Raw genomic sequence first — 26,713 nt, 5'->3', positions numbered from 1 at the left:
CGAGTTGCTGCGGAGTCGACTCTAACTCAGGGTTACCCCACGTGTGTCAGAGTAGAACTGTGCTCCACAGGGTTTTCTTTTTATAATTTATTTTGTTGTTGGTTATGACATTGTGTTATCTAGTAAGAAAAGCTAGTTGTAGACCGAAGTGTGTAAAATGATCCCATTTGCATAAAAAATTAGAAACAACAAAAGGAAAAACTTTAAATATTCGCATATTGTTTTCAGCCTTACGAGTAGAAAGAAAAGGATGAACTGCTGGGAAACCACGCCCAAAGCCACGCCCCTCTGGTTTCAGGCCCGCCCAAAGGGGCGGGTTTAGCCCTAACCATGCCCACAGGGCAGTTACCTACCTCCATCACCTTGGTTGTCAGGAATCCACCCAGGGCACGCCCCTGAGCAAGGATATAACAATCATTGCTGTATTTGAGCCCTTTGTTGCCCTTAAGGCCAGTGGAGCCTTAGCCACGCCCCTTTTCATTCTAGCCACGCCCCGGATGCGTAGGTTTGGTCCCAATACCCAATCGCATCCTTGTAGGCGGGGACTAGAGGTTTCTCCGCCCGGAGACTGGAGGAAGCGGCCCGTCCGTCTTAGACATTCCGCCAATCGCAAACCCTGGAGAGTCCCACCTCTTCCGCTCCCGGCGGCCCCGGAACCGGAACCCCGGTCCCTCCTTCTGCGGAGGTGTGTGCATCCCCGCCACCCGCCTCCTCTGAGGGCAGTTTGCACGGTTCTCCAAGGTGGGGTCGGCCCCGCGTCTCTTTGGCAGCTTGGCAGCCGGGGCTCGGGTAGGCAGGTGGGCACGGCGAGGGGGCGGTCAGAGGAGGGGGCGGGGTCGCGTTGATGGCGGATCCTGTTTCGGCCCCGGTGGAGGTGGCTCCGGAGGGCAGCGGACCTCGGGCACCCTGATTGGGGCGCTGAGGTTTTCACCCCCCAAGAATCTGGGACTCGCGACAGTCCCCCCAAATTTTGCTTGGCCGGCGGCGATTCTGGGGTCCAGGACGGGCTTTCTGGAGCAGGGTCCACTGCGATGTTGGGGTTAGTTACTCCACCTGCCAGAGTCTCGTTCCCATATTTATAAACTGGGGGGTTGACGTAGGAGAACCCCAAGAGCTGTTCCGTGCACATACTGTTCTGCAGCGCCGGCCCTTCTTAATGTGTATGTAATGCATATAGCACATATACAGTATGTATTTATTGCTGCCATTATTATATACCCAAGGGCTTAAAGCTCTGAATGGCCAGCGGAGGCGTGGGGTGGGTGAGGATAAGGAGTTTGGAGCCAGACTGACCAGAATTAGTCTCTGCTGCTGCCACTTTTTATTTTATTTTTTTACTGAACCATAATATTTATTTTTTTGCTGCCACTTTTTAGCTGTTCGCCTTTGGACGGGTTACTTAATCTCACTGTGCCTATTCCCACAGTAAAGTATTGTTAGGTGCCTTCCAGTCGGCTCCAATGTATAGCGACCCTCTGTATAACAGAACCAAAGGTTACTTGGTTCTGTGCCATCCTCCTGTTGCTGTAATTGAGCCCTATCTTCCAGCCAATGTGTCGATCCATCTTGTTGAGGGTCTTCCTCTTTTTTGCTGACCCTCTACTTTTCCAAGCATGATGTTCTTCCCCAGGGATTGGTCCCTCCTGATGACATGTCCAAAATAAGTGAAATGAATGAAGTCTTGCCATCCTTGCTTCTAAGGAGCATTCTGGCTGTGCTTCCTCCAAGACAGCTTGATAGTAATACAACCTACCTTTTAGTTTGTTAAGCTGATTAAACGAGAAAAGCAGCCCACGACATCCAGGAACTAGTCTGTGTGCAGCTAGGCTGTGGTGTTCCCTTGCTGAACATAAAACAATTTCACAGAGCATCAACATCAGACTAGGCCCTGATGACAAGGACACAATCAAGACCTTCCTGTAATAATGTGGGGACACATGCAAGTAAGAACCTTGTCCAAATCGGAGAGGAGCTAACATCACCCTCATGTGGCCAATATAAGTGACTGCTGCTTTTTTGTGATCACAGTTTTGGCTTTCTCTCCCATGTACCGGTTGTCATCCAGTCGGTTCTTACCCATGGTGACCCCAGGTGTGTCAGAGTAGAAGTGAGCTCCATAGGGTTTTCAGTGGCTGATTTTTTGGATGTAGATCACCAGGCCTTTCTTTCGAGGCACCTCTGGGTGGCCTTGAACCTCCAGCCTTTCAGTTAGCAGCTGAGCTCATTAACCATTTGTACCACCCAGGGACTCCCTATAGTAAGATTTACTGAGATGCCCAGTTACAGAATTATCCCCCTCCCTGACAGCATCCAATCCAGAACAAAGCTTGGCTTCCTTAAGCCTTCTCCAATATCACCAAACCCAAGACCAAATCCTATAAGTCCTTTCTAACACCCTTTTACTGAGATAACCTTTCTGGAATATTCTCCCTTGCTGCAGTGAGTAATAAACCTACGTTGTTCAACCACGGGTGTGTTCCTGGTGGTCTTTGGAAGGCATTGCTAAGAGGTAACGTGGAAGTGCTTCCAGCAGTGGTTGGCACCTGGTAAGCGTTATATAGGAAGTCCCTGGGTGGTGCAGATGGTTAAGCGCTTGACTACTGACCACACAGTTGGTGGTTCAAACTCACTCAGAGATGCCTTAGAAGAAGGGCCTGGCCATCTGCTTCTGAAAAGTCACAGCCTTGAAAACCTATGGAGCAGTTAGTTCTGCTCTGCACACGTGGGGTCACCAAGAGTCGGAATCGACTGGACAGCAACTAACGACAACAAAGGCGTCCTATTGAGCGTAGCGGATATTTTTGTCAGCTGTCATACACACAAAGGACACAGAGCAATGGCTGACAAATTGTAAATCCTCATTATTATAAATAATAGATTTTCCTCACAAAATTATTTTCCAAAGACAATTTAATTCTTTGAATCTTCTGTTCAGTATACTTAAACCATTTCCTTCCATCTGCATGTGATATCCTATTGAGTTTGGATGAGTTCAAACCAGGAAAAGTTCAGAGAATAATATCACAGACACGCCTGTGTTTGCCACCCAGTTGAGGCAAACTTTAACAGTTTGGCATTTTTGCTGCATAAAAATGTGAAGCATGTGTTTGAAGCCCTCTTTGCCATATTTAGGGTTTGCATGTCCTTCCTGTTTGTGGTGTTATACTTTGACTACCTGGGTGTGCAACCTTGAGCAATACGTGGAACTTTTCAGCGATTTGGAAAAGGTCATGTATCGGTATCGTACTGCACAGAGCCATCTTATTTTGTTTTAAACTCTGAACAAGACGTTAAAATTTTGTAGATGGACAAAACATTGAAAATATTTACTGTAGAACGACAAAACATTCAAAATATATCCTTAAATGAAAATGTTACAAAACAATATGCACTAACATATTAATTGTGTTAAATTTTGTTTTAATTAATAGACGTTATTTTTAGAGCAGTTTTAGATTTACAGAAAAACCGAGCAGAAAGTGCGGAGTTCCCATGTATTCCCTCTCCACACGCACATTTTCTCCTGTTATTAACGTTTTGTCACCACTGAGGAACTGATATTGGTACATCGTTAGCTGAAGTTCAGAGATTACGTTAGGGTTCCCTCTTTGTGTTATACAGCTCCGTGCATTTTAACAAACGTATGATGCGATCTGTCCGCCGTGACAGTATCATTTAGAATTGTTTCACTGCCCTAAAAGTGCCCTGTGCGCCACCTATTCAAACCCTCCCCCTTTCAATTTCTGGCATCCACTGATTTTTTACTGTCTCTGTAGTTGGGCCTTTTCCTGAATGTCCTATGGTTGAGATCATACAGTATGTAGCCTTTTCAAACTGGCTTCTTTAACTTGTTGTTAGGTGCCATCAAGTCAGTCCAACTCATATGGCAACCCTATGTATAATAGAATGAAACACTGCTCAGTCCTGTACCATCCACACAGTCATTGGTATGCTTGAGCCCATAGCAATGTGCGTTTAAGGTTTCTCCATGTCTGTTCATAGCTCAATAACTCATTTCTTTTTATCACTGAATAATATTACATAGTATGGATATACCAGGTCATTGAGTGGTAAAGCAAGTGGTTTGTGCTCAACTGCTAGCGTAAAGGGTGGCGGTTCCAACCCACACAGTGATCCCACAGAAGAAAGGCCTGGCAATATGCATCCATAAAGATGACAGCCAAGAAAACCCTGTGGAGCAGTTCTACTCTGTAGCACATGGAGTCACCATGAGTCGGAATCGACCTGACACTTCTTTTTTTTAATGCATGTATCACAGTTTGTTTATCCATTCACCCACTGAAGGACGTCTTGGTTGTTCCCAGTGTTTGGCAGCTATGAATAAAGCTGCTGTAAACATCCATGTGCAGATTTTTTATGTAGACGCAAGTTTTGAACTCATTTGGAGAAGTACCAGCGTGATTGCTGGGTCACATACTAAGACTGAGGATGTATGTTTAGCTTTGTAAGAAACTGCCAACTGTCTTCTAAAGTGTACTCTCTTACATCCCCACCAGTGATGGATGGGAGCTTGTTGCCCAACATCCTTGCCAGCATTTGGTGGTGTTACTTTTTTGGATTCTAGCCATTCTAATAGGTTTATAGTCGTGTTTCATTGTTGGTTTAATTTGCTATGAGTCGGAATCAGTTTGACGGCAATGGTTTTTTTTTAGCGACATAAAGTAGGGTGGCTTCAGAAGCCATTTAAATTGAGGAGGGGGAAGGAGAATCATTATTAGCTCAAAGCTGATTCCTGCAAGGTGGAGGTCAGCTATACCTCCACTCTCCAACCCCTCTACCAATTCTAACACCAGCCATCCCTCCAGTGGCACTCTCTACGTCTCTACTGGGTTCAGTAATTTGTTGCTGTGGGCACACAGGACTCATAGACCATACTCATGATTATGGAGTTTATTAGGGAAGAATCGGGTTACAATTCAGGTTCAGGATCAACATGGAGGTAAGAGAAATGATTCAGGATACAGTTCTTGGATCAGGACAGCTTCCAACCTCTCAGCTCCTCTGTCGTGCGGGCGGGCGGGCAGGTGGACGGGCGGACGGGCAGGCCTCGCTCTCAGCCATACCCACAGCCAGCACTCGTTCTCAGCCTTTGCCACCAGCCCTGCTCGGGCCTGCCTTCTGCCCTGCTTGCGCAAGGGTTAGAACTCTTTAGCCTCACCAGTAAGTACCAGGAGGCACCCCATTCTGCCAGGAAGCCACCTGCCTGAAGGTGCTCAGCTCTCACTCCATGAGTTGGCCAGTCCCACTGCAGCTGCCTCACTCCGTAGACTGGGAAGCCCACCATGCTGCCTCATGTCTCCGCTGTCTCCAGTGTTATAGCTCTCTGTCTTCTGGGTCTAGGGGTCTTCGCACAAGGACCCTGGGTCTAAAGGATGTGCTCTGCTCCTCAATCTCCTTCTTGATGGTAGTGAGGTTCTTCCCTCAACCTGTGTGGCTGGCTCTTTTTAAGCCTATGGGATTGCAAAACTGACCAATCCCCTCGTTAGTCCACAGGCACCTTATTTGCATAACCATGCATTATCCTGCAAGAGTTCCACATTCCTCATTTGCATTAGCAGACTGTCGCATCCCTGCAAGGCTTCTACACTCCTTATTTGCAAAATCCTATCCAATGATTTTGTTGGAGTTACAAGACCAAGGCTAGAGAGGCCATATAAACACAATACAGTGTACTGCACATACAGTGTTGGGCATCTTCTCATATACTTATTTGCCTTCTGTAGATCTTTTCTGTCTCTCCAGATTTTTTGCCCATTTTGTAATTACCTGTTACCTTACTTGTTGCTGTTGAGTCGATTCTGACTGATAGCGACCCTTTGTAGGACAGAGTAGAACTACTACGTAGAGTTTCCAAGGAGCGGCTGGTGAATTCGAACTGCCAACCTTTTGGTTAGCAGCTGAGCTCTTAACCACTGTGCCACCAGGGCTCCATTTTTTAATTGGACCATTTGTTTTCTTTTGGGGGGGCTGTTTGTTTTCTTATTGTTGAGTTTTAAGGGTTGTTTGTATATCTTGGATACAAGTCTTTTATCAGATACATGTTTTGCAGATACTTTCTCCCATCTGTGGCTTGTCTTTTCATTCTCTTCACGGAGTCTTATTTTCTTAACGGTGCCTCTAACAGAGCAGAAGTTTTTCATTTTAATAATGTCCAACTCCATCCACGTCATTAAGGTCGACTTTCCTTTGAGGAGGCAGCTCTTCCCCAGTTGTATTTTTAGCGCCTTCCAACCTGGGGGGCTCATCTTCCAGCACCGTATCAGACAGTGCTCCTCTGCTATTCATCAGGTTTTCACTGGCTAATGCTTTTCAGAAGTAGACTGCCGGGTCCTTCTTCTTAGTCTGTCTTAGTCTGGAAGCTCAGCCGAAACCTGTCTTCCATGGGTGACCCTTCTGGTATCCACTTGTGGGGGCTTGCGTGTTGCTGTGATACTGGAAGCTATGCCACCGGTATTCAGATACCGGCAGGGTAACCCATGGTGGACAGGTTTGAGCCGAGCATCCAGACTAAGACAGACTAGGAAGAAGGACCCAGAAGTCTACTTCTGAAAAGCATTAGCCAGTGAAAACCTTATGAATAGCAGTGGAACACTGTCTGACATAGTGCTGGAAGATGAGCCCCCTAGGTTGGAAGGCACTCAAAAGATGACTGGGGAAGAACTGCCTCCTCAAAGTAGAGTCGGCCTTAATGACATGGATGGAGTAAAGCTTTGGGGACCTTCGTTTGCTGATGTGGCATGACTCAAAATGAGAAGAAACAGCTGGAAACATCCATTAATAACTGGAACCTGGAAAGTATGAAGTATGAATCTAGGAAAATTGGAAATCGTCAAAAATGAAGTGGAACGCATAAACATTGATATCCTAGGCATTAGTGAGCAGAAATGGACTGGTATTGGTCATTTTGAATCAGACAATCATATAGTCTACTATGCTGGGAATGACAACTCGAAGAGGAATGGTGTTGCATTCATTGTCAAAAAGAACATTTCAATATCTGTCCTGAAGTACAATGCTGTCAGTGATAGGATAATATCCACACGCCTACAAGGAAGAGCAGTTAATACGAATATTATTCAAATTTACACACCAACCACTAGGGCCAAAGATGAATAGAAGATTTTTATCAGCTGCTGCAGTCTGAAATTGATTGAACATGCAATCAAGATGCATTGATAATTACTGGAGATTGGAACGCGAAAGTTGGAAACAAAGAAGGATCAGTAGTTGGAAAATATGGCCTTGGTGGTAGAAACAATGCCGGAGATTGAATGATAGAATTTTGCAAGACCAACAACTTCTTCATTGCAAATACCTTCTTTCACCAACACAAATGGTGACTATACACATGGACCTCGCCAGATGGAAGACATAGAAATCGAATTGACTACATCTGTGGAAAGAGACGATGGAAAAGCTCAATATCATCAGTCAAAACAAGGCCAGGGGCCGGCTGTGGAACAGACCATCAATGGCTCATATGCAAGTTCAAGCTGAAACTGAAGAAAATCAGAGAAAGTTCACGAGAGCCAAAATTTGACCTCGAGTATATCCCATCTGAATTTAGAGACCATCTGAAGAATAGATTTGACGCATTGAACACTAGTGACGGAAGACCAGAGGAGTTGTGGAATGACATCAAGAACGTCATCCATGAAGAAAGCAAGAGGTCATTGAAAAGACAGGAAGGAAAGAAAAGACCAAGATGGATGTCAGAGGAGACGCTGAAACTTGCTCTCGCACATTGAGCAGCTAAAGCAAAAGGAAGAATTGATGAAGTAAAAGAACTGAACAGAAGATTTCAAAGGGCCTCTCGAGAAGACAAAGTAAAGTATTATAATGACATGTGCAAAAAGCTGGAGATGGAAAACCAAAAGGGAAGAACGCGTTCAGCGTTTCTCAAGCTGAAAGAACTGAAACAAAAATTCAAGCCTCGAGTTGCAATAGTGAAGGATTCCATGGGGGAAAATATTAAATGACACAGGAAGCGTCAAAAGAAGATGGAAGGAATACACAGAGTCATTATACCAAAAAGAATTAGTCGATGTGCAAACATTTCAAGAGGTGGTATATGATCAGGAACCAATGGTACTGAAGGAAGAAGTCCAAGCTGCTCTGAAGGCATTGGCGAAAAACAAGGCTCCAGGAATTGATGGAATATCAATTGAGATGTTTCAACAAACAGAGGTAGCACTGGAGGTGTGTCTATGCCAAGAAATATGGAAGACAGCTTCCTGGCCAACTGACTGGAAGACATCCATATTTATGCCTATTCCCAAGAAAGGCAATCCAACCGAACGTGGAAATTATAGAACAATATCATTAATATCACATGCAAGCAAAATTTTGCTGAAGATCATTCAAAAATAGCTGTAGCAGTATATCAACAGGGAACTGCCAGAAATTCAGGCTGGCTTCAGAAGAGGACGTGGAACCAGGGATATCATTGCTGATGTTAGGTGGATCCTGGCTGAAAGCAGAGAATACCAGCAGGATGTTTACCTGTGTTTTATTGACTATGCAAAGGCATTCGATTGTGTGGATCATAACAAACTGTAGATAACATTTCAAAGAATGGGAATTCCAGAAGACTTAATTGTGCTCATGAGGAACCTTTACATAGATCAAGAGGCGGTTGTTCGGACAGAACAAGGGGATACTGATTGGTTTAAAGTCAGGAAAGGGGTGCATCAGGGTTGTATTCTTTCACCGTACCTATTCAGTCTGTATGTTGAACAAATAATACGAGAAGCTGGACTATATGAAGAACAATTGGGCATCAGGATTGGAGGAAGACTCATTAACCTGCGTTATTCAAATGAGACAACCTTGCTTGCTGAAAGTGAAGAGGACTTGAAGCACTTACTAATGAAGATCAAAGACCACAGCCTTCAGTATGGATTACACCTCAACATAAAGAAAACAAAATTTCTCACAACTGGACCAGTGAGCAACATCATGATAAACGGAGAAAAGATTGAAGTTGCGAAGGATTTCATTTTACTTGGATCCACAATCAACAGCCATGGAAGCAGCAGTCAGGAAATCAAAAGACCCATTGCGTTGGGTAAATCTGCTGCAAAGGACCTCTTCAAAGTGTTGAAGAGCAAAGATGTCAACCTGAAGACTAAGGTGCGCCTGACCCAAGCCATGGTATTTTCAATCTCATCATATGCATGTGAAAGCTGGACAATGAATAAGGAAGACCGAAGAATTGACGCCTTTGAATTGTGGTGTTGGCGAAGAATATTGAATATACCATGGACTGCCAAAAGAACCAACAAATCTGTCTTGGAAGAAGTAAACCAGAATGCTCCTTAGAGGCAAGGATGGTGAGACTCCGTCTTACATACTTTGGACATGTTGTCAGGAGGGATCAGTCCCTGGAGAAGGACATCATGCTTGGCAGAGTACAGGGTCAGCGGAAAAGAGGAAGACCCTCAACGAGGTGGACTGACACAGTGGCTGCAACAATGGGCTCAAGCATAACAATGAGTATAAGGAAGACGCAGGACAGGGCAGTGTTTCATTCTGTTGTGCATAGGGTCGCTATGAGTCGGAACTGACAGGATGGCAGCTAACAACAACTTGTTTTCGTGGTGCGTTCATGTTACAGATTGAATTGTATCCACCAAAAATACGTGTTGAAAATCCTAATTTCTGCCTGTGGTTCTAATCCCATTTGGGAATGGGTTGTCTTTGGTATGTTAATGAGGCAGGATTAGGTTAGTTTAGATTACGTTTGTTATGTTAATAAGGCAGGATTAATGTGTCTCTTGAGTCAGTCTCTTCTGAGATAAAAAAGAGATGAAATGAGCAAGCTAAGAAGCAGAAATGATGGAAGAGAGACGCCAAGGCATGTGAAGGTCGCCCAGGAGCAGATGCTCAGAAGAGACAAGGACCTTCCTCCAGAGCCAACGGAGAGAGAAAGCCTTCCTGTAGAGCCAGTGCCCTGAATTCAGACTTCTAGCTTCCTAAACTGTGAGAAAATGAATTTCTGTTTGTTAAAGTCACCCACTTGTGGTAGTTCTATTATAGTAGCACTAGATAACTAAGACAGTGCTGTATCTAAAAATCATCACCAAACCTAAGGTCACCTAGGTTTTCTCCTAAAAAGTGTTGTAGTTTTGCATTTTACATTTAAGTTTAAGATCCATGCTGATGTAATTTTTGTGAAAGGCCTGGATTCATTGTGTGTGTGTGTGTGTGTGTGCAGTTTCAGGACCACGTGTTGAAAAAACGGCATTGAGTTGCTTTTGCCCCTTCGTCAAAGATCAGTTGACTATATTTGTTGTTGATTTTACTTTTTATTTGTGATGGTGGAGATCCCATGTTTACAGAGGAGAACTGTTCCAGAGGCTTTTCTTGGCTGTAATCTTTACAGAAGCAGATCTCCAGGCCTGTTTCTTCTGTGCCGCTGGGTGGGTTTGAACCACCGACCTTTTGGTTGTCAGCCAAGCACAAACCGCTTGCCCCACCCAGGGACCTTATATTTGGGTCTATTTCTGAGCTCTCTATTCGGTTCCGTTGTTTACGTAATGGTATCGCGCTGCACGTAGCCGTCCTTGTTTTTTAACTGTGGTGAAAGTATACATAAGAAACACGCACCGCCTCACCAGTTTCCACATGGACAGTTCGATGACATTGATTACATTCTTCAGGTTGTGCAGCCATTCTCGCTGTCCTTTTTGAAGTCATTTCACCACCATGAGCATAAATTTACTGCCCCCTAAGCAGGAACTCTCCCTTCCTCCCTCCTCCCATCCCTGGTAACCACTCATAATTTTTGGTTTCCGTAATTCAGAACAACGTTCTGCTGCTATCCAGAAGGTTTTCACTGGGCAACTTTTTCGGGAAGTAGGTGGTCAGGTCTTTCTTCTTAGTCTGTCTTAGTCTGGAAGCTCCGCTGAAACCTTTCCACTGTGGGTGACCCTGCTGGTATTTGAAATACTGGTGACACAGCTTCTAGCATCACAGCAACACCCAGACCACCAGAGTACAACACACTGACAGACCTCTTTAAAGTGTTAGAAAGCAAAAATGTCGCCTTGAGGTTGAAGGTGTGCTTGACCTAAGCTATGGTGTTTTCAGTCTCCTCATTTGCCTGTGAAGGCTGGGCAGTGTATTAGGAAGATCAGAGAAGAATCGATGCCCCTGAATTATGGTGTTGGGGAAGAATATCGAACACATCAGGGACTGTCAGAGGAATGAAAAAGTCTGTCTTGGAAGAAGTACAGCCAGAGTGCTCCTTAGAAGCGAAGATGGCGAGATTTCATCTCATATACTTTGGTCATATTATCAGGAGGGACCAGTCCCTGGAGAAGGGCATCATGCTTGGTAAAGTAGAGAGTCAGTGAAAAAGGGAAAGACCTTCAATGAGATGGATTGACACAGTGGCTGCAACAATGAGCTCAGACATGGCAGTGATTGTGAGGATGGTGCAGGACTGGGCAGCATTTCTTTCTATTGTACATCCTGTCACTGTGAGTTGGAACCGATTCGATGGCACCTAACAAGAACATAACTCAGAATCGACTTGACCACTAACAACAACAACATGTATTTGCTTATCTCATATAAGTGAGATCATACAGTATTTGTTCTCTTGTTACTTATTTTGTTTAGCATGATGTTTTCGACGTTCATCCATGATGTGGTATGCAGCAGGACTTCATTTCTCTTTTTGGCTAATTAATATTCCAAGATACGGTGGAGCACATTTTCTATATCCATTCATCTGTTAAGGGATGTTTTGGTTGTTTTCATCTTTTGGCTATAGTGAATAGTGCTGTAGTGAACTTTGGTGTGCAGGTTTCTGTTTGTGTTCCTGCCTTCACTTCTTCTAGCTGTAGACCTAGGATTGGGATTGCTAGGTCATGTGGCTGTTCTGTGCTCAACCTTTTGAGGAACTGCCAGTCAGTTCTTTGATGATTTTTTTTTTATTAACTTTTATTGAGCTTCAAGTGAACGTTTACAAATCAAGTCAGTCTGTCACATATAAGTTTATATACATCTTACTCCGTACTCCCACTTGCTCTCCCCCTAATGAGTCAGCCCTTCCAGTCTCTCCTTTCATGACAATTTTGCCAGCTTCCAACTCTCTCTATCCTCCCATCCCCCCTCCAGACAAGAGTTGCCAACACAGTCTCAAGTGTCCACCTGATATAATTAGCTCACTCTTCATCAGCATCTCTCTCCTACCCACTGTCCAGTCCCTTTCATATCTGATGAGTTGTCTTCGGGAATGGTTCCTGTCCTGTGCCAACAGAAGGTTTGGGGACCATGACCGCCGGGATTCCTCTAGTCTCAGTCAGACCATGAAGTATGGTCTTTTTATGAGAATTTGGGGTCTGTATCCCACTGATCTCCTGCTCCCTCAGGGGTCCTCTGCTGTGCTCCCTGTCAGGGCAGTCATCGATTGTGGCCGGGCACCATCTAGTTCTTCTGGTCTCAGGATGATGTAGGTCTCTGGTTCATGTGGCCCTTTCTGTCTCTTGGGCTCTTAGTTGTCGTGTGACCTTGGTGTTCTTCATTCTCCTTTGCTCCAGGTGGGTTGAGACCAATTGATGCATCTTAGATGGCCGCTTGTTAGCATTTAAGACCCCAGATGCCACATTTCAAAGTGGGATGCAGAATGTTTTCATAATAGAATTATTTTGCCAATTGACTTAGAAGTCCCCTTAAACCATGGTTCCCAAACCCCCGCCCTTGCTCCGCTGACCTTTGAAGCATTCATTTTATCCCGGAAACCTCTTTGCTTTTGGTCCAGTCCAGTGGAGCTGACCTTCCATGTATTGAGTGTTGTCCTTCCCTTCACCTAAAGCAGTTCTTATCTACTAATTAATGATGATTGATTTTTGAAGGTTGAGACAGAACTCCAGACACCATGATGCCAGGAGGCATTCTTTGACTGGGTTGTTTGTCTTTTTGCTATTAAGTTGTAGAAGTTTTATAATTTGATTGCTTTTTGAGACAGGTCTCCAGATAACCACGGTGCTAAGAGGCATCGAGACCAAGGGGCCATGGGAGAATGGAATGAAGAGGAATGTGCTGGCATTGTTGCTGCTCAGCCCAGCAAGCAAATTCTGCTGATAGTCTCATATGATGGCAGCCACTGCTGGGGACTCTACATGGGGTGAGTCCCTGGTCAGATGGCACTGACAGAGACAAGAATTTAGGAGGCCCCTCCACGATGGGGTGTCCCAAGGTTGGTGAACCAAGTAGTCTTAGCAGAGGCTGGCCGGGACAGGATGAAGTAGACAATACTGGAACAGAGGCAAAGGAGCCACAGTCCACGGATACCTGAGATAGCGTTTCTGGAAATTTGGGAGGGAATCTTCTGGGGGATAAATACGACTCCATTTGTGAATTTTGTAGCCCTGGGCAGCTAAACAGCCAAATCTTTTTGAGTTAGGGTTTCTTCATCTGTAGAAAGAGAATGTCACTGCCTTTCTTGCACAATGCTGCAGATCTTGGACATGCCAGATGCAGTTGCTTGGGGGTAGTGGCATCATGACTTCTAAACTTGTAATTCTGAGGATTTGGGAAGGCTTGGAATCACCTAGAAGTCGCTGAGTGGTGTAAATGGTGAACATGAAGGTTGGAGGTTCAAGTCTACCCAGAGGTGCCTTGGAAGAAAAGCCTGGTGATCTATTTCCAAAGGATCACAGAAATTGAAGACCCTGTGGAGTAGAGTTCTCCAGTACACATGGGATCGCCATGAGTCATAGTCAACTCAATGGCAACTTTTTTTTTTTTGAATCACCAGCTTCTTTCTCTCCCCCGTCTCCCTAGCTCTGCCTGGTCGGAACCTTAGCTGTCCCTATGAGAGGAACGTGGAGGAAAAAGGGATGGTTGCTGGGTTTCTGACAACTTGGTCACAGGTGAGTGGAAAATTCCTCATTCTGCAAAAATAATTTCCTTTTCACATAAGAGTGGACCCCTTCTCCTTCCTGTAGCCTGGAGTTTGGCAGCCAGCCAGGGCTGGTTTCCATTTTTCTTAAAGTCTCTGGGCCTCCTAGGGGATTGAAGGGCTGTCCAGGAAATGCTCCCACTGCCCCAACGTTTAGGGTCTCACTTGGATGCTCTTCCATGTTGACTTGCTGCTTCATGTTCTGCTGGGTTCTATGAGGGAGACAAAGGAAGAATTTGAGAGGATTGTTGTCTTCCTGGAGGAAATAATTCATTTGTTCCCTGAGTATTTCTTTCATGCTCTTGGGCCTGTGTGGGGACCAGGGATAGGTCTGAGTAGGTTGAAAATGCCCCAGCGTAACTGAAAGTCACATTTAGTCTTCAGTCATGGATTAGAGGAGCTTTTAAAGCCACAAGCTTGGATGCGATCTCTTAGGGAAGGCCGTGAGTCCTGAGCTTGGGGACAGATGGGTCAGTGACCTCAGAACACTGAATGACTGGTCTCCCCTCCCCAGTGTTCTCTCTTTCACCACCCCCCTCCTCTGCACACTAGTGGGGATGATCCCCGTCAGAGCTGGAATGTGCCTGATGTTTCAGGAATCAGTGGCCTTCGAGGATGTGGCTGTGGACTTTACCCCAGAGGAGTGGGTGCTGCTGGATACTTCTCAAAGGACTCTCTACCGAGAAGTGATGCTAGAGACCTACAGGAACCTGGTGTCGCTTGGTAAGGCTGACATCCATTCCCTAGACCAGGGATCCTCCCCCTCAGCACTATTGGATCATTCTCTGGTGTGGGGCCGTCCTGTGCACTGTATGGCATTGAGTAGCATCCCTGGCCTCCACCCACTTGATGCTGGTAGCACCCTCCCCCCCAGAGTTGTGACAACCACAAATGTCCCCAGATGTTACCACATATCCCCTGGTGGCACAGTCACCCCCATTTGGGAACCACTGGTGGAGGGGGGCAGAATTGCCCTGGGTGAGAAACACAAGTTAGGAATTCCAGTGACCACCAAGACACTGTAGCTCATAATCATCTGACCTACTGACGTCCAAGGATGCTGCCCACAGTTAAATCTACACACTGAGTGGAGTGACCTACTGACGTCTGAGGATGCTGCCCACAGTTAAATCTACAATAGGATGCTGCCTACATTTAAATCTATACAGTGAGTGGGGTGACCCACTGACGTCCGAGGATGCTAATAAAAAAAAAAAAAAATTTTTTTCCCACAGTTAAATCTACACACTGAGTGGGGTGACCTACTGACGTCCGAGGATGCTGCCCACATTTAAATCTACACACTGAGTGGGGTGACCTACTGACATCCAAGGATGCTGCTCACATTTAAATCTACACACTGACTGGGGCGGGAGAGGAGGAAAATCATAGGATCTGGAGGGTCTCCCTGGTTTACACTGCCTAACCTATCAGGAATGAATTTTAGTATATAGTGTGAGGTAGGGATTGAACTCAGTTTTTTCCCCAAATGATTAATGCAAGGTTTCTCAGCCTCGGCACTGCTGCCATTTGGGGCCGCATCATTCTCTGGGATGGGGCTGTCCAATGTAGGGTGTTGAGCAGCATCCTGGCTTCAATTCATTAGATACCAGTAGCATTCCCACTCCACACCCAGGTCCTAACAACCAAATATGTCTCCAGATAGGACCAGTGTCCCCTGGGGGCAGAATTACATTGAGGACAACTGCCCTAAAGCACCATGTGTTTCTTTCGCCCCTACTCTCCCAGGAATTGTTCTGGGGATGACAATACCTAGTCCTTGTCCCAGTGAAGTTCAGAACAGAGTGGCTCCCTTCTGGTAGTGAGAGTTTTCCCACCGAAGTGACTATTTCCTGTTTCGTAATTCTCACGGAGAAACCCTGGTGGGGTAGTGATTAAGAGCTAAGGCTGCTAACCAAAAGGTCGGCAGTTTGAATCCACCAGGCGCTCCTTGGAAACTCTGTGGGGCAGTTCTACTCTATCCTCTAGGGTCACCATGAGTGGGAATCGACTTGATGGCAACAGGTTGTAATCCCCATGGGGCTCAGAGTGAGGGTGCTGTTATGGCAAATTGCGGGTTTGAGCCGCCTGTCACAAGGCCGATCCTGAGACAGGAGGAGGTAAACAGCAAGAGGGCTTTATTGAACACTGGCGTACAAGAGACAGAGAGGGTTAAATTTCTCTCAAATTCTGTCTAAACCTAGAGGACTAATTGGAGAGTTTTTATAGGGGGAAGGTCAGGGTTTAGAGGTTTTCAGGAATGTTGGTTTTTCTTTGAGGTAGACACGATGATAAAGTGATCTATTATTGAAGTACTGCAAGTCTCATCATGCCATCCTGGTTTCTGTCACAAGATGGATCTAAGCTTTGTTCAGCTACTTCGGTTTTGTGTATTTTTTTCCTTGGGAGAGGAACATAGTTTAATCAGCAACTAAAAATTGATTACCTTATTTTTCTTTAAAGGAACAATCGTGGGACAGATTCCAGAGCAAGTAATTATGTTTCGAAGACTAGCTTACACAGATATACTAAAATGTTAGAAAATATGTTCTCCCTACCTCAGTACTAAAACACTGAAGAAAATATGTGTTCTTTACTTCAGTGCTGCTGGTGGTGTTGGCCCCTGTGAGAAAAACTGGCCGTGTTCTGGGAGTTTGCTGCTCCTAAAGGCAGATTTCCCAGTTCTGAGCAGCACTGAAGACCGCAGGATGGGCACCAGTTTGGAGGAAGGATTTGGGGTTCTTCGTAGAGTCCTCCGGCGTTATGTGTGTGTCCTGAGGATCAGGGTGTCAACCCTGCAGCCCTCCTGCGCCCTCTCAGTGGGACTGAGAGGAGTCATACAGGGCACCTCTGAAAGTGGGCAGCAGCGGTAGAGAGAGATAAAGTGCTATAAATAACAATCTGGTACCTGGGGGACCCAGTGGGCGGTGCTTCCCCCCAGGGATACTGGCCATATCTGGAGACATTTGTGGTTGAAATAATTTCTACACGTACAGTTCCGTTGTTGATTTTATTTTTGTTGTTGCTCTGTGACTTTGGAGACCCTGTGTGTTACACAGTAGAACTGTTGCGTAGGGTTTCTTGGCTGTAATCTTGACAGAAGCAGATTGCCAGGCCTATTTTTTCTGCAGTGCCTCTGGGTGGGTTTGATTTGCCAACCTTTTGGCAACCAGTTGAGTGCAAACCGTTTGCGCTGCCTAGGGACTTTTACATGTACAATTTAGTGACACTGACTCGACTGTTCAAGTTGTACAGCCATTCTCACTGTCCTTTTCCAAATCATTCCACCACCATGAACATAAACTCTGCCTCCAGAGCAAAAACTGCCCCTCTGCCCCTCACTCTCGCTGCTGGAAATCACTAATAATCTCTGGTTTCAATATATTTGCTTATTTCATGTAAGTGAGATCTGTTGTAGAGAAAAAACTACAAGTCTACAGAGTCGTAGAGGCTGGCAAGTCCCAAGTCCGTGGGTCAGGCACATCAGGCTGGAGGCTTCCCCTGACTCACGTAGCTGCAGGGCCTGATGAACCCAAGATGGACAGGTCAGACTGCAGGCCTCTGGCTCACAGGCTGCAGAAACCAACAAACCCCAAGATCGGCAGGTAAGCTGCTAGCTTGCGTCTCAAGAACTGGAGGTCAGGTGATGATGAGCTAGGTGCAGGAGCCTTGCTGGGACATCCATTTATACACTGAAGGCGGGCCACACCCCCCAGGCAACGCCATTTCAGCTGACTGGCTGCTCATAGCAGATCTCATCATTACGTAACTGCGGGACACCATCATAACTGGCAAGCCGCTGCGAGTCATGTTTCAGCCAAGTTGACACACAACCTTAACCATCACAGTTGCCGTTTGAGTTATTTATACTTTTTGGCTATTAGGAATACTGCTGCTATTATTTCACATACAACTTTTTGCGTGGACAGATGTTTTCAGTTCTCGTGGGTATATACCTAGGTGTAGAGCTGCTGGGTCATGTGTTAGTTCTTTTGTGTTTAACTTTTTGAGGAACTGCCAAACTGTTCTCCAAAGTGGCTGCGCCGTTTTACATTCCCACTAGCAACGTTGAGGGTTCCTGTGTCCCCACATCTTTTCCGACATCTGTTATTGTCAGTCTTTTTTATCATAGCCATCCTACTGGGTGTGAAGTAATATCTCCCTGTAGCTTTGATTTGCATTTCCCTAATGGCTAATGAGTGGAGCCCTGGTGGCACAGTGGTTAAGAGCTGAGGCTGCTGACCAGAAGGTCTGCAGTTCGAATCCACTACCTGCTCCTTGGAAGCCCTATGAGGCAGTTCCCCTCTGTCCTATAGGGTTGCTATGAGTTGGAATCGACTTGACATCAATGAGTTCAGCTTTGGTTAATAACTAATGAGAGTCTCTGAGTGGTGTAAACTGTTAAGGTACTCAGCTGCAAACCCAAAGTTTGGAGGTTCAAGTGTGCCCAGAGGGGCCTTGGAAGAAAGGCCTGGCTGTCTATTTCTGAAAAATCAGCCCCTGAAAACCCTATGCAGCCAGTTCTACTCTGACACACATGGTGTTACACTGAGTCAGGGTGGACCTGACAGCAGCTGGTATTGGTTTAATGTCTAATGACGCTGAGCATCTTTTCACGTGCTATTGGCACTTTGTATATCTTCTTTGGAGAAATGTCTGTTCAAATCCCTTGTCCAGTTTTTAACTGGATTGTCTGGTTGAGCATCACAACATTTCCTTCTAAGAACTTTATTTTTGTCCATTTCATTTCAGACTGGAGGAATCAACTTAAAACCAAGGAGTCGACTTCTAAGCAGGATCTTTTTGGAAAAAATATATTCAAAGGCATGAAAATGGTAAGATTCACAAGGGATAGAACCCGGTCCTTTGCACATAAGTCAGGGAGGGCCAGAAGGTAGGGAAGAAGCACCAGGACCAGGAGAGAAATGTGAGGCAAGCGGCTTTTATTTAAGAGAAAATCATGTCTCAAGAGAAGGAATGTATAAAGTATGAATTGGGGAGAAACTAACGTGTGCTTTTTCTGTAAAAGGACAGCGGGTAAATGTCTACGGCCTAGAGGTCCATGTGGTGTCTCTTGCAACTACTCAGCTCTTCTGTTGTAGTGTGAAAGTAGCCATCCACAGTATGTAAAGTAATGAACATGGCTGTGTTCCAATAAAACTTTATTTACAAAAACCTGCAACAGGCTGGTTTTGGCCTCCGTGCCATAGTTTGCCGACCCTGCCCTAAACCGAGCTCAAAGCTTTTGTTTTCACGTAGAAGTATTCCCACAAATAAACATTTTCACAAATGTCCCTGTTTGAGTGAGTGAGTGAAAGAGAATTTAGAATCAAACTGTGATCCAAAAATCACTTTTAGTAATAAACCTTGGGGTAGTCTTGAGTATGATAGAAGGTTCTGGCAAAGCATTCACCTTTGTCGGTCTGAAGAACTTAAGAAGCCCACAAACCAGTCACCAAAAACCCCCCCCAAAACCAAACCTGTTGCTCTCACATTGGTTCCGACTCATAACGACCCTCTAGGACAGAGAACTGCTCCATAGGGTTTCCAAGGAGCATCTGGTGGATTCGAACTGCCAACTTTTTGGTTAGCAGCTGAACTCTTAACCGCTGTGCCACCAGGGCTCCAAAGTCATTCACATCTATCCAGAATTGTGAAATCATCACTCAGAACAGTAAGTGGCCGATTTTTTAGTAGTAGTCTTACTGGGAAGAACCCCTATGAGCTTAAGGAATGGTACCAAAAACCAGACCATCCGGTTGAGTCCACCTTATGGTGACCCCCTGTGTGTCAGTGTGGAACTGCTCCTTAGGATTCTCATGGCTGTGATCTTTGCTGAAGCAAATTGCCAGGCCTTCTGCAGTGCCACCGGGTGGGTTTGAACTGCCAACTGTTAGGCTAGTAGACAGTGCACACGGCTTGCGCACCAGGGACCTAGGTAATGAGTGGAAAAAGCTTTAGTCATCATGCCTCCTCTACCAGCAGGCGCTGACTCACAGGGGGACAAGGCCCTGTGAACACAGCCAGTTCGGAAAGGCCGTCAGGAGCCTGGGCCTCACGTGGCCCACAGGAAACCCACCGGGCGAGAAGCCCCACAGCTGCGAGGAGTGTGGGAAAGGCTTCCGTCACCTCTCCTCCCTGAGAAGGCACGCGCGCACCCACACTGGCGAGAGCCCCTTTGCGTGCCACCAGTGCGGAAGCGCCTTCTGTCACCAGTCGTCCCTCAAGACCCACGTGCGGACTCACACTGGCGAGAAGCCGTTCACCTGCGGCCAGTGCGGGCAGCGCTTCAGCACGCGCTCCTACCTGACGGTGCACGTGCGCATCCACACCGGGGAGAAGCGCTACGCGTGCGCCGACTGCCCCAAGGCCTTCAGCAGGAGCTCCTACCTGCGTGTGCACCAGCGGACCCACACGGGCGAGAAGCGCTACCCGTGCGGGGACTGCGGCAGAGTCTTCGGCCACCCGTCCAACCTCCGGCGGCACGTGCGCACCCACACCGGCGAGAAGCGGTACAGGTGCGGCCGCTGCGGCAAAGCCTTCGTGCAGAGCTCCTCCCTGGTCGTGCACAGCCGGACGCACACCGGCGAGAAGCCCTACCCGTGTCTGAAGTGCGGGAAGGCCTTCATCGACACCTCCTCCTTCCGGAAGCACGTGCGGACCCACGCCAGGGAGAAGCCGCACGGGTGCGTGCAGTGCGGCCAGGCCTTCAGCCACAGCGCGCCCCTGGCGGTGCACAAGCGGGTCCACGCCGACGGAGACCTCGGGAGCGGGGTGGCTGCGAAGCTGCCTTTATCCTCCGCGTCCCTGCCGTAGCTCCCTGGGTGGTGCGAGCTTTATGGGCTGGACTACTAACCCGAAGGTTGGCGGTTCAGACCCGCCCAGGGACGCCGTGGGAGAAAGGCCTGGCGATTTGCTTCTATGAAGATTACAACCAAGAAGACCCTATGGAGCAGCTCCACTCCGTAACACACGGGGTCGCCATGAGTCAGAGTTGATCAGGCAGCCTGTGTCTTCCTTAGGGTAGGCCGCGTGCCTGTTAATTTTCAGGCTTTCGTTCAGAATACAAGCCTTTAAGGACTATTAAGTGGTCTTCATGGAGTCCCTAGGTGGCGCAAATGGTTCAGTGCTCAGCTGCTAACAAAGGTTGTTGGTTCAAACCCACCCAAAGGTGCCTCAGAGGAAAGGCCTGGCGATCTGTCTCTGAAAAATTTGGCATTGGGAACTCTATGGAGCACAGTTCTCTCCTGACACACAAGCGGTCACTGTGAGTCAGAATCAACTTGGTGGTAACTGGTGTTTGGGTTTTCAGTGGTCCTCGTCACACAAGAGCTGACGTGCAGTGGGAAGTTTTGATGCTTCGCATTTTTATTAGTTTCATTTTAAACATTACCCACTGTTTATTGTGACTTTTTTGACTCATAGGTTATGTGAAAAAAAAAAACGGGAAATTGATTTCTCAGTTGATAGCATTGTGGTCAGAGTACATGGTGTTTATCATGTGAATCCTTTGGTATTTCTTGAGATAGTATTTGCCTCAGTTGCAGGGGCTGCCTGTGGTCAATCTAGTGGTCTCTCCCTCCTTCCTTACTAATTATTGTTGTTTGGTGCTGCTGAGTTAGTTCTGACTCGCAGCAACCCCATATAACAGAGCAGAGCTGCCCCATGGGGTTTTCTAGGCTGTAGTCTTTATGGAAGGATCCCCGGTGCAGCAATGATTACTCACCTGCTAACGAGAAAGGTAAACAGTTCGAACCCACCAGCTGCTCCCTGGGAGAAAGATGTGGTGGTCTGCTTTCATAAAGATTACGGCCTTGGAAACCCTACAGGGCAGTTCTGCTCGGCCCCATAAGGTTGCTGTGTGGCAGAACTGACCCGATGGCAATGGGTTTGGTTTTGGTTCCGGTTTTAGGATCCGGTAGGACTGCCCCGTGGGGTTTCCAAGGCTGTAATCTGTACAGGAGCAGATCGCCAGGTCTTTTCTCCTGTGGGGTGGCTAGTGGGTTCTAACTGCCCACTTTTTGGTTAGCAGCCGAGCACTTAACCATTGTACCACCATGACTCCTTGTATTTGTCCTTACACTTTGGAAATCAAATGAGTAATTTTTTTTTTAATTTTTATTGTGCTTTAAGTGAAAGTTCACAAATCAAGTCAGTCTCTCATACAAAAAGTTACATACACCTTGCTATATATTCCTAGTTGCTCTTCCCCTAATGAGACAGCACACTCCTTCCCTCCACTCTCTACTTTCATGTCCATTCAGCCAGCTGCTGTCCCCCTCTGCCCTCTCTTCTCCCCTCCAGACAGGAGCTGCCCACATAGTCTCATGTGTCTACTTGATCCAAGAAGCTCACTCTTCACCAGTATCATTTTCTATCCCACAGTCCAGTCCAATCCCTGTTTGAAGAGTTGGCTTTGGGAATGTTTTCAAGTGAGTAATTTCTTTTTAATAGGAAGCTACTCTTCTACTTGCAAATCCTCTAAACACTAATTTTCATGGAAACTCTACAGTGCAATACCTTTTTGCAAACTATAAAGCATGATGTTTTTCAATTCCATTTGTAAGTAAAACAAGTGATAATTAGAGCTTGTACTTCCATTATATCTCAAACTGGAGGGTAGTTTTTGAAATGAGCTGCATATTAAGCCTTTTAGAGTTTTGACCCAATCTGTTTAGTGTTGTGTAACCCATAGACCCAAACCTGTTCCTTCGAGTCAATTCCAACTCATAGTGACCTTATAGGACAGAGTAGAACTGTCCCATGGGGTTTCCAAGGAGCAGCTGGTAGATTTGAACGGCTGACCTTTTGGTTAGCAGCCGTAGCTCTTAACCATTGCGCCACCAGGGCTTCCTGAAACTGAGGCACTTGGCATGACCAAACGACTAACTCAGGTTTGAATCAAACTCCATTTTTGTTTTAAATTTTAGCTTGACCTAAAGTCCTTGTTTCTGCTTTCCTAAAAATATAACCTGTGGTTTGGCGTCTGGTGACATGTAACTTCTAAAACTTTAACCACGGTTAGCAAACAATGAAGGGATCAAGAACGCGGTTTGTGAAGAAACGTTCTCAGGAAGTGTTTCTAAAGATGGTCCCCGGGGGGAATGCCTGCGTACCTTGCTCCAGGAAGAATGCATGTGTAGATGTTTTAGAAAATCGCTTCCTAGATTGGCTCCAGGAAGTCTGTTAGAAAATAGACCAGCTTAACCTTGTAAATTTTAACTTGCTGTCGTCTTGTAACTATATGTAATCCCAGTTTCCTGCGATTATAGACACATACTCCCCTCCCCACTTTTCTGTAAACAAAGCACACCTCTCCCTCAGAATGTTGAAACACTGTGTGTCACCTCCCATCACATTGTGTTGCCCAGTTGGAACTACTATTCCTCAATAAAACTTTTGCTCTCACTCCTAACAAAGTATGAGATTTTCTATTTCAGCAGTGTATTTAGAGTTTTCAGGTCCATCCCAAATTTCAATAAGCTTTTAGTGTGTGTGTGTGTGTGTGTGAGTGTGTGTGAGTGTGTGTGTACTTAAATAAGAATCAAAATGGGAATTCAAGTACCTTTAGGTACTATATAAATATAATTTACATTTCAAAATTCTTTAGGGTGTTGGGGAAAAAGTTAGTAATAATGAAATCTACTCCCAACCCAGAAAACCTCTCCACAACAGTAGAAGGCAGAAAAGGCTTATTATTGAAGAAGCGTTCAACCAGAAGCTGACGCATCACAGGCATCCCCTACAGGGACTGCAAAGACGGGAATCTGATCTTATATAGTTGAGTGGATACAACTGTGGAAGAATGTCTAAGGACAGAAACAAAGTAACACTAGAGATTAGTCAATCCTACCGTCCTCCAGTTGGGCAACGCAGCATAAACTGAGTGTTCCAAAGGAATGGGGCAGCATTAGGGTTTTTTTAGTCGGAGGAACAAAGGAAGTCGAGGAAGTCCAGGTGGTTTTGATCAGTCTTTCAGATATTCATCAGAATGTCCCTTGAAGGCCTCCTTTAGAAATGTCAGTTTTGCTAACAAGGCATGACACAGGTCTCTAGAGGGTCAGTGCCTGCTGACTGAGGTTTCAGAATGGCCAGGTGTTTGTCTGGAGTGTAGGGACTAAAGGACTCAAGATGTGGGCTACACATAAATGTAAAGAATACAAGCTAGTTATTACCACTAAGGCTGGGTTAATTATTAAACTTTTGCCCTGTGAAACCAGCCATCGGCCACATTCTCTGGACTGGGCACGAGGGTACCCATCCTGTTTCAGTTTCCACAAAACCCTGTACATTCCTCTGTTTTGAGATAAAATTGCTCCTTTTCTAGTATCTCTAAGGCAGAATACCTGAAGTTATGCTTACCTCCCTTCAGAAAGCTGGGAGACAGGTTCTGTTCGTGATCTTTCTTGATAATGACATTTGACTAGAGATAGCTCCCAGATCCTTGAGGAAACTTCTTTGATTTACATACTATCCAAAGAGACCATGAAGGAGAAGTTCCTAAAGTCTTTTTTTGACCAGGACTCGATGACTGAATTAAATTCATTTTTTGCGAAATTGGTCTTTTTACCTGCCTGCCCCAGGTTTCCTGATTTAACTGAGTCAACCCAGAGTGCTCACAAGCCCTATCATGAAACTCTTTTAATTGTTTAGCTACCATGGAAATATGAAATGTTTTCTCTGGGCCAAGGTTGGGATGGAAAAGCAATGCACTCTAGAAAGAGAATATTGACATAGGTGCATTTTGATATATAGTGGGCCCAGAAAATACTTCTTTATGACAAAGATGTGGTAACAGTGTTTTGAGAGGGCCTTAGAGTTACCCTTATCTGAAATTCCCCAAGTAACTTAAACAGACTTTGGGTAAGCAAGCAATTCTGAGAAGAAAAGTCCTGGCATCAACTGTCCATCATAATCTGATCCCTAACCTCCCTTAGAGATACTTCTCATTAAACAGTAAGTTTTATGACGTCATCCTGTGACTGTAGTCTGTCATCTCTGTAACTTCTGTAACTCATTCTTGGTCCTTTTACCTCACTGTCATGGATTGAATTGTGTCCCCCAAGATGTACATCAACTTGGCTAGGCCATGATTCGCAGTATTGTGTGGTTTTCCATTTTGCGATCTGATGTATTTATCCTATATGTTGTAAGTCTTAAACTCTATGATGTTAATGAGGCAGGATTAGAGGCAGTTGTGTGAACGAGGCAGGACATAATCTAGAGGATTAGGTTGTATCTTGAGGCAATCTATTTTGAGATATGAGAGAAGCCAACAGAGAGGAGGGGGACCTCATACCACCAAGAGAGAAGAGCCAGGAGTGGAGTGTGTCATTTGGACTCGGGGTCCCTGTGCTGAGAAGCTCTTAGATCAGGGGAAGATTGATGACGAGGACCTTCCCCCAAAACTCACAGAAAGAGAAAGGCTTCCTCTGGAGCTGGAGCTGGGAATTCAGACTTCTAGCCCAGACTGTGAGAGAATAGGTTTCTGTTTGTTAAAGCCATTCACTTGTTGTATTTCTCTTACAGCAGCACTAGATAACTAAGACACTCACTAACCACCAATCAAAATAGTAGGAGCCCTATTCTTTGTCTAAACCCCATAAAAGGATTTGTGTAATTACTGGGACTTGGACTCCTGGTTTCATCCTCATGAGCTGCACTGACTACTGTTAAAACCTTTAATAAATCTGTTTTATTCTATAGCAGCGCTAGCGCTTTCTCTACAAAGCAGAGAAAAAATTAACAAGTTCTCTAAAAATTCTGAAAGAATCTGGAAGAAGGGGGCCCTTCTTTATTTTCAACAGGGGCAGTTGCGTTGTTGTTAAGTGCCCTGGACTTGGTTCTGACCCTATGCATAACACAAGGAGAGACTGCCCGGTCCTGCACGCCATCCTCACAACTGTTACGCTTAAATCCATTGCTGCACCAGTGTGTCACTCCATCCCGTTGAGGGCCTTCCTGTTTTATGCTGCCCCTCTACTTTACCAAGCATGCTGTCCTTCTCCAAGGACTGATCCCTCCTGATAACATGTCCAAAGTATGTGAAACAGTTAAAACCTATTATTTTCCATTTGTATTTGACCTTATAAATTTCCTTCGGGTGTAAACTGCACAGCTGATGAACACACCTCACTTGTGGTTGGTCTGAAAGAGTTCCAGCCCCTAGACCCAGGCTGCAGGGTTCAAACTTGGCTCAGGCGACAAGCACTGGGGAGTCCTCGGGTTTCCTGGTCTAAATCCCCGGATTGTGGGTGGGAGAGGGCGCCTGGGCCCCTCGGTGCCGTCCTTGGTCATACACCCACGTGGACGCAGGCTTCATCACACGTGGAGCCCTCACTGCTCAGTGCGTCACAAACAGGGAGCAGGAGCCCCATCTGACCCCCACCCTGGGGACACCAGGCCCGCCTGTCCCCGCCCCGCCTGGGCGCCCCTCCTGCTCTGGACGTGGGGTTGGTCTCCTGGAAACCGTGTCTGGAGTTCCCCGCGCACAACAGTGTCTCCGCGTCCAGGAGGAGACGCAGGGCACCGCGGAGCAGCGTGGAGACGCCAGCGTCCGCCCAGGGCCGGAGCGCGTGCGTCCACTCTGGAGGTCCCGGGGGCGGGGCCTGGAGGAAGCCACGCCCATGTGCTCAGCGCCTAGGCTCCCGTCTCTGTCACTCACCATCCAGAGGTGGGGCTTCCTGCAGCATTGTCCATTCAGGAACGTCGGGGCGGGATCGAGCGCAGTGTCCAATCAGGAAGCGGGGGCGGGAGGACGTTTCCTAAACCCTCCCAGAC

The 26,713-nt window shown here is 46.3% G+C and overlaps 1 protein-coding gene across 3 annotated transcripts; it reads left to right on the top strand.

Moving 5' to 3' along the window:
- Positions 1-24,274, top strand: LOC100675050 (zinc finger protein 239-like). Of its 3 annotated transcripts, none has more exons than XM_010601245.3 (6): positions 1-789; positions 12,998-13,156; positions 13,816-13,904; positions 14,530-14,656; positions 18,686-18,768; positions 19,919-24,274. In XM_010601245.3, exons 2-6 carry the CDS (start codon positions 13,123-13,125, stop codon positions 20,747-20,749), a joined length of 1,164 nt encoding a protein of 387 aa, XP_010599547.2. In that variant the 5' UTR covers positions 1-789; positions 12,998-13,122; the 3' UTR covers positions 20,750-24,274. The 3 variants fall into 3 exon arrangements, with proteins under 3 accessions (XP_010599547.2, XP_010599546.2, XP_023396733.2); XM_010601244.3 differs by having other exon boundaries at positions 19,916-24,274; XM_023540965.2 differs by having other exon boundaries at positions 1-797; positions 19,916-24,274.
- Positions 24,275-26,713: the final 2,439 nt, after the last annotated feature.

The sequence above is a fragment of the Loxodonta africana genome, chromosome 3, assembly GCF_030014295.1.
Source record: "Loxodonta africana isolate mLoxAfr1 chromosome 3, mLoxAfr1.hap2, whole genome shotgun sequence".
Classification (NCBI taxonomy): Eukaryota; Metazoa; Chordata; class Mammalia; order Proboscidea; family Elephantidae; genus Loxodonta; species Loxodonta africana.
The sequence above is the reverse complement of the archived record's forward strand: the minus strand, read 5'-3'. Positions and strand labels throughout refer to the sequence as shown.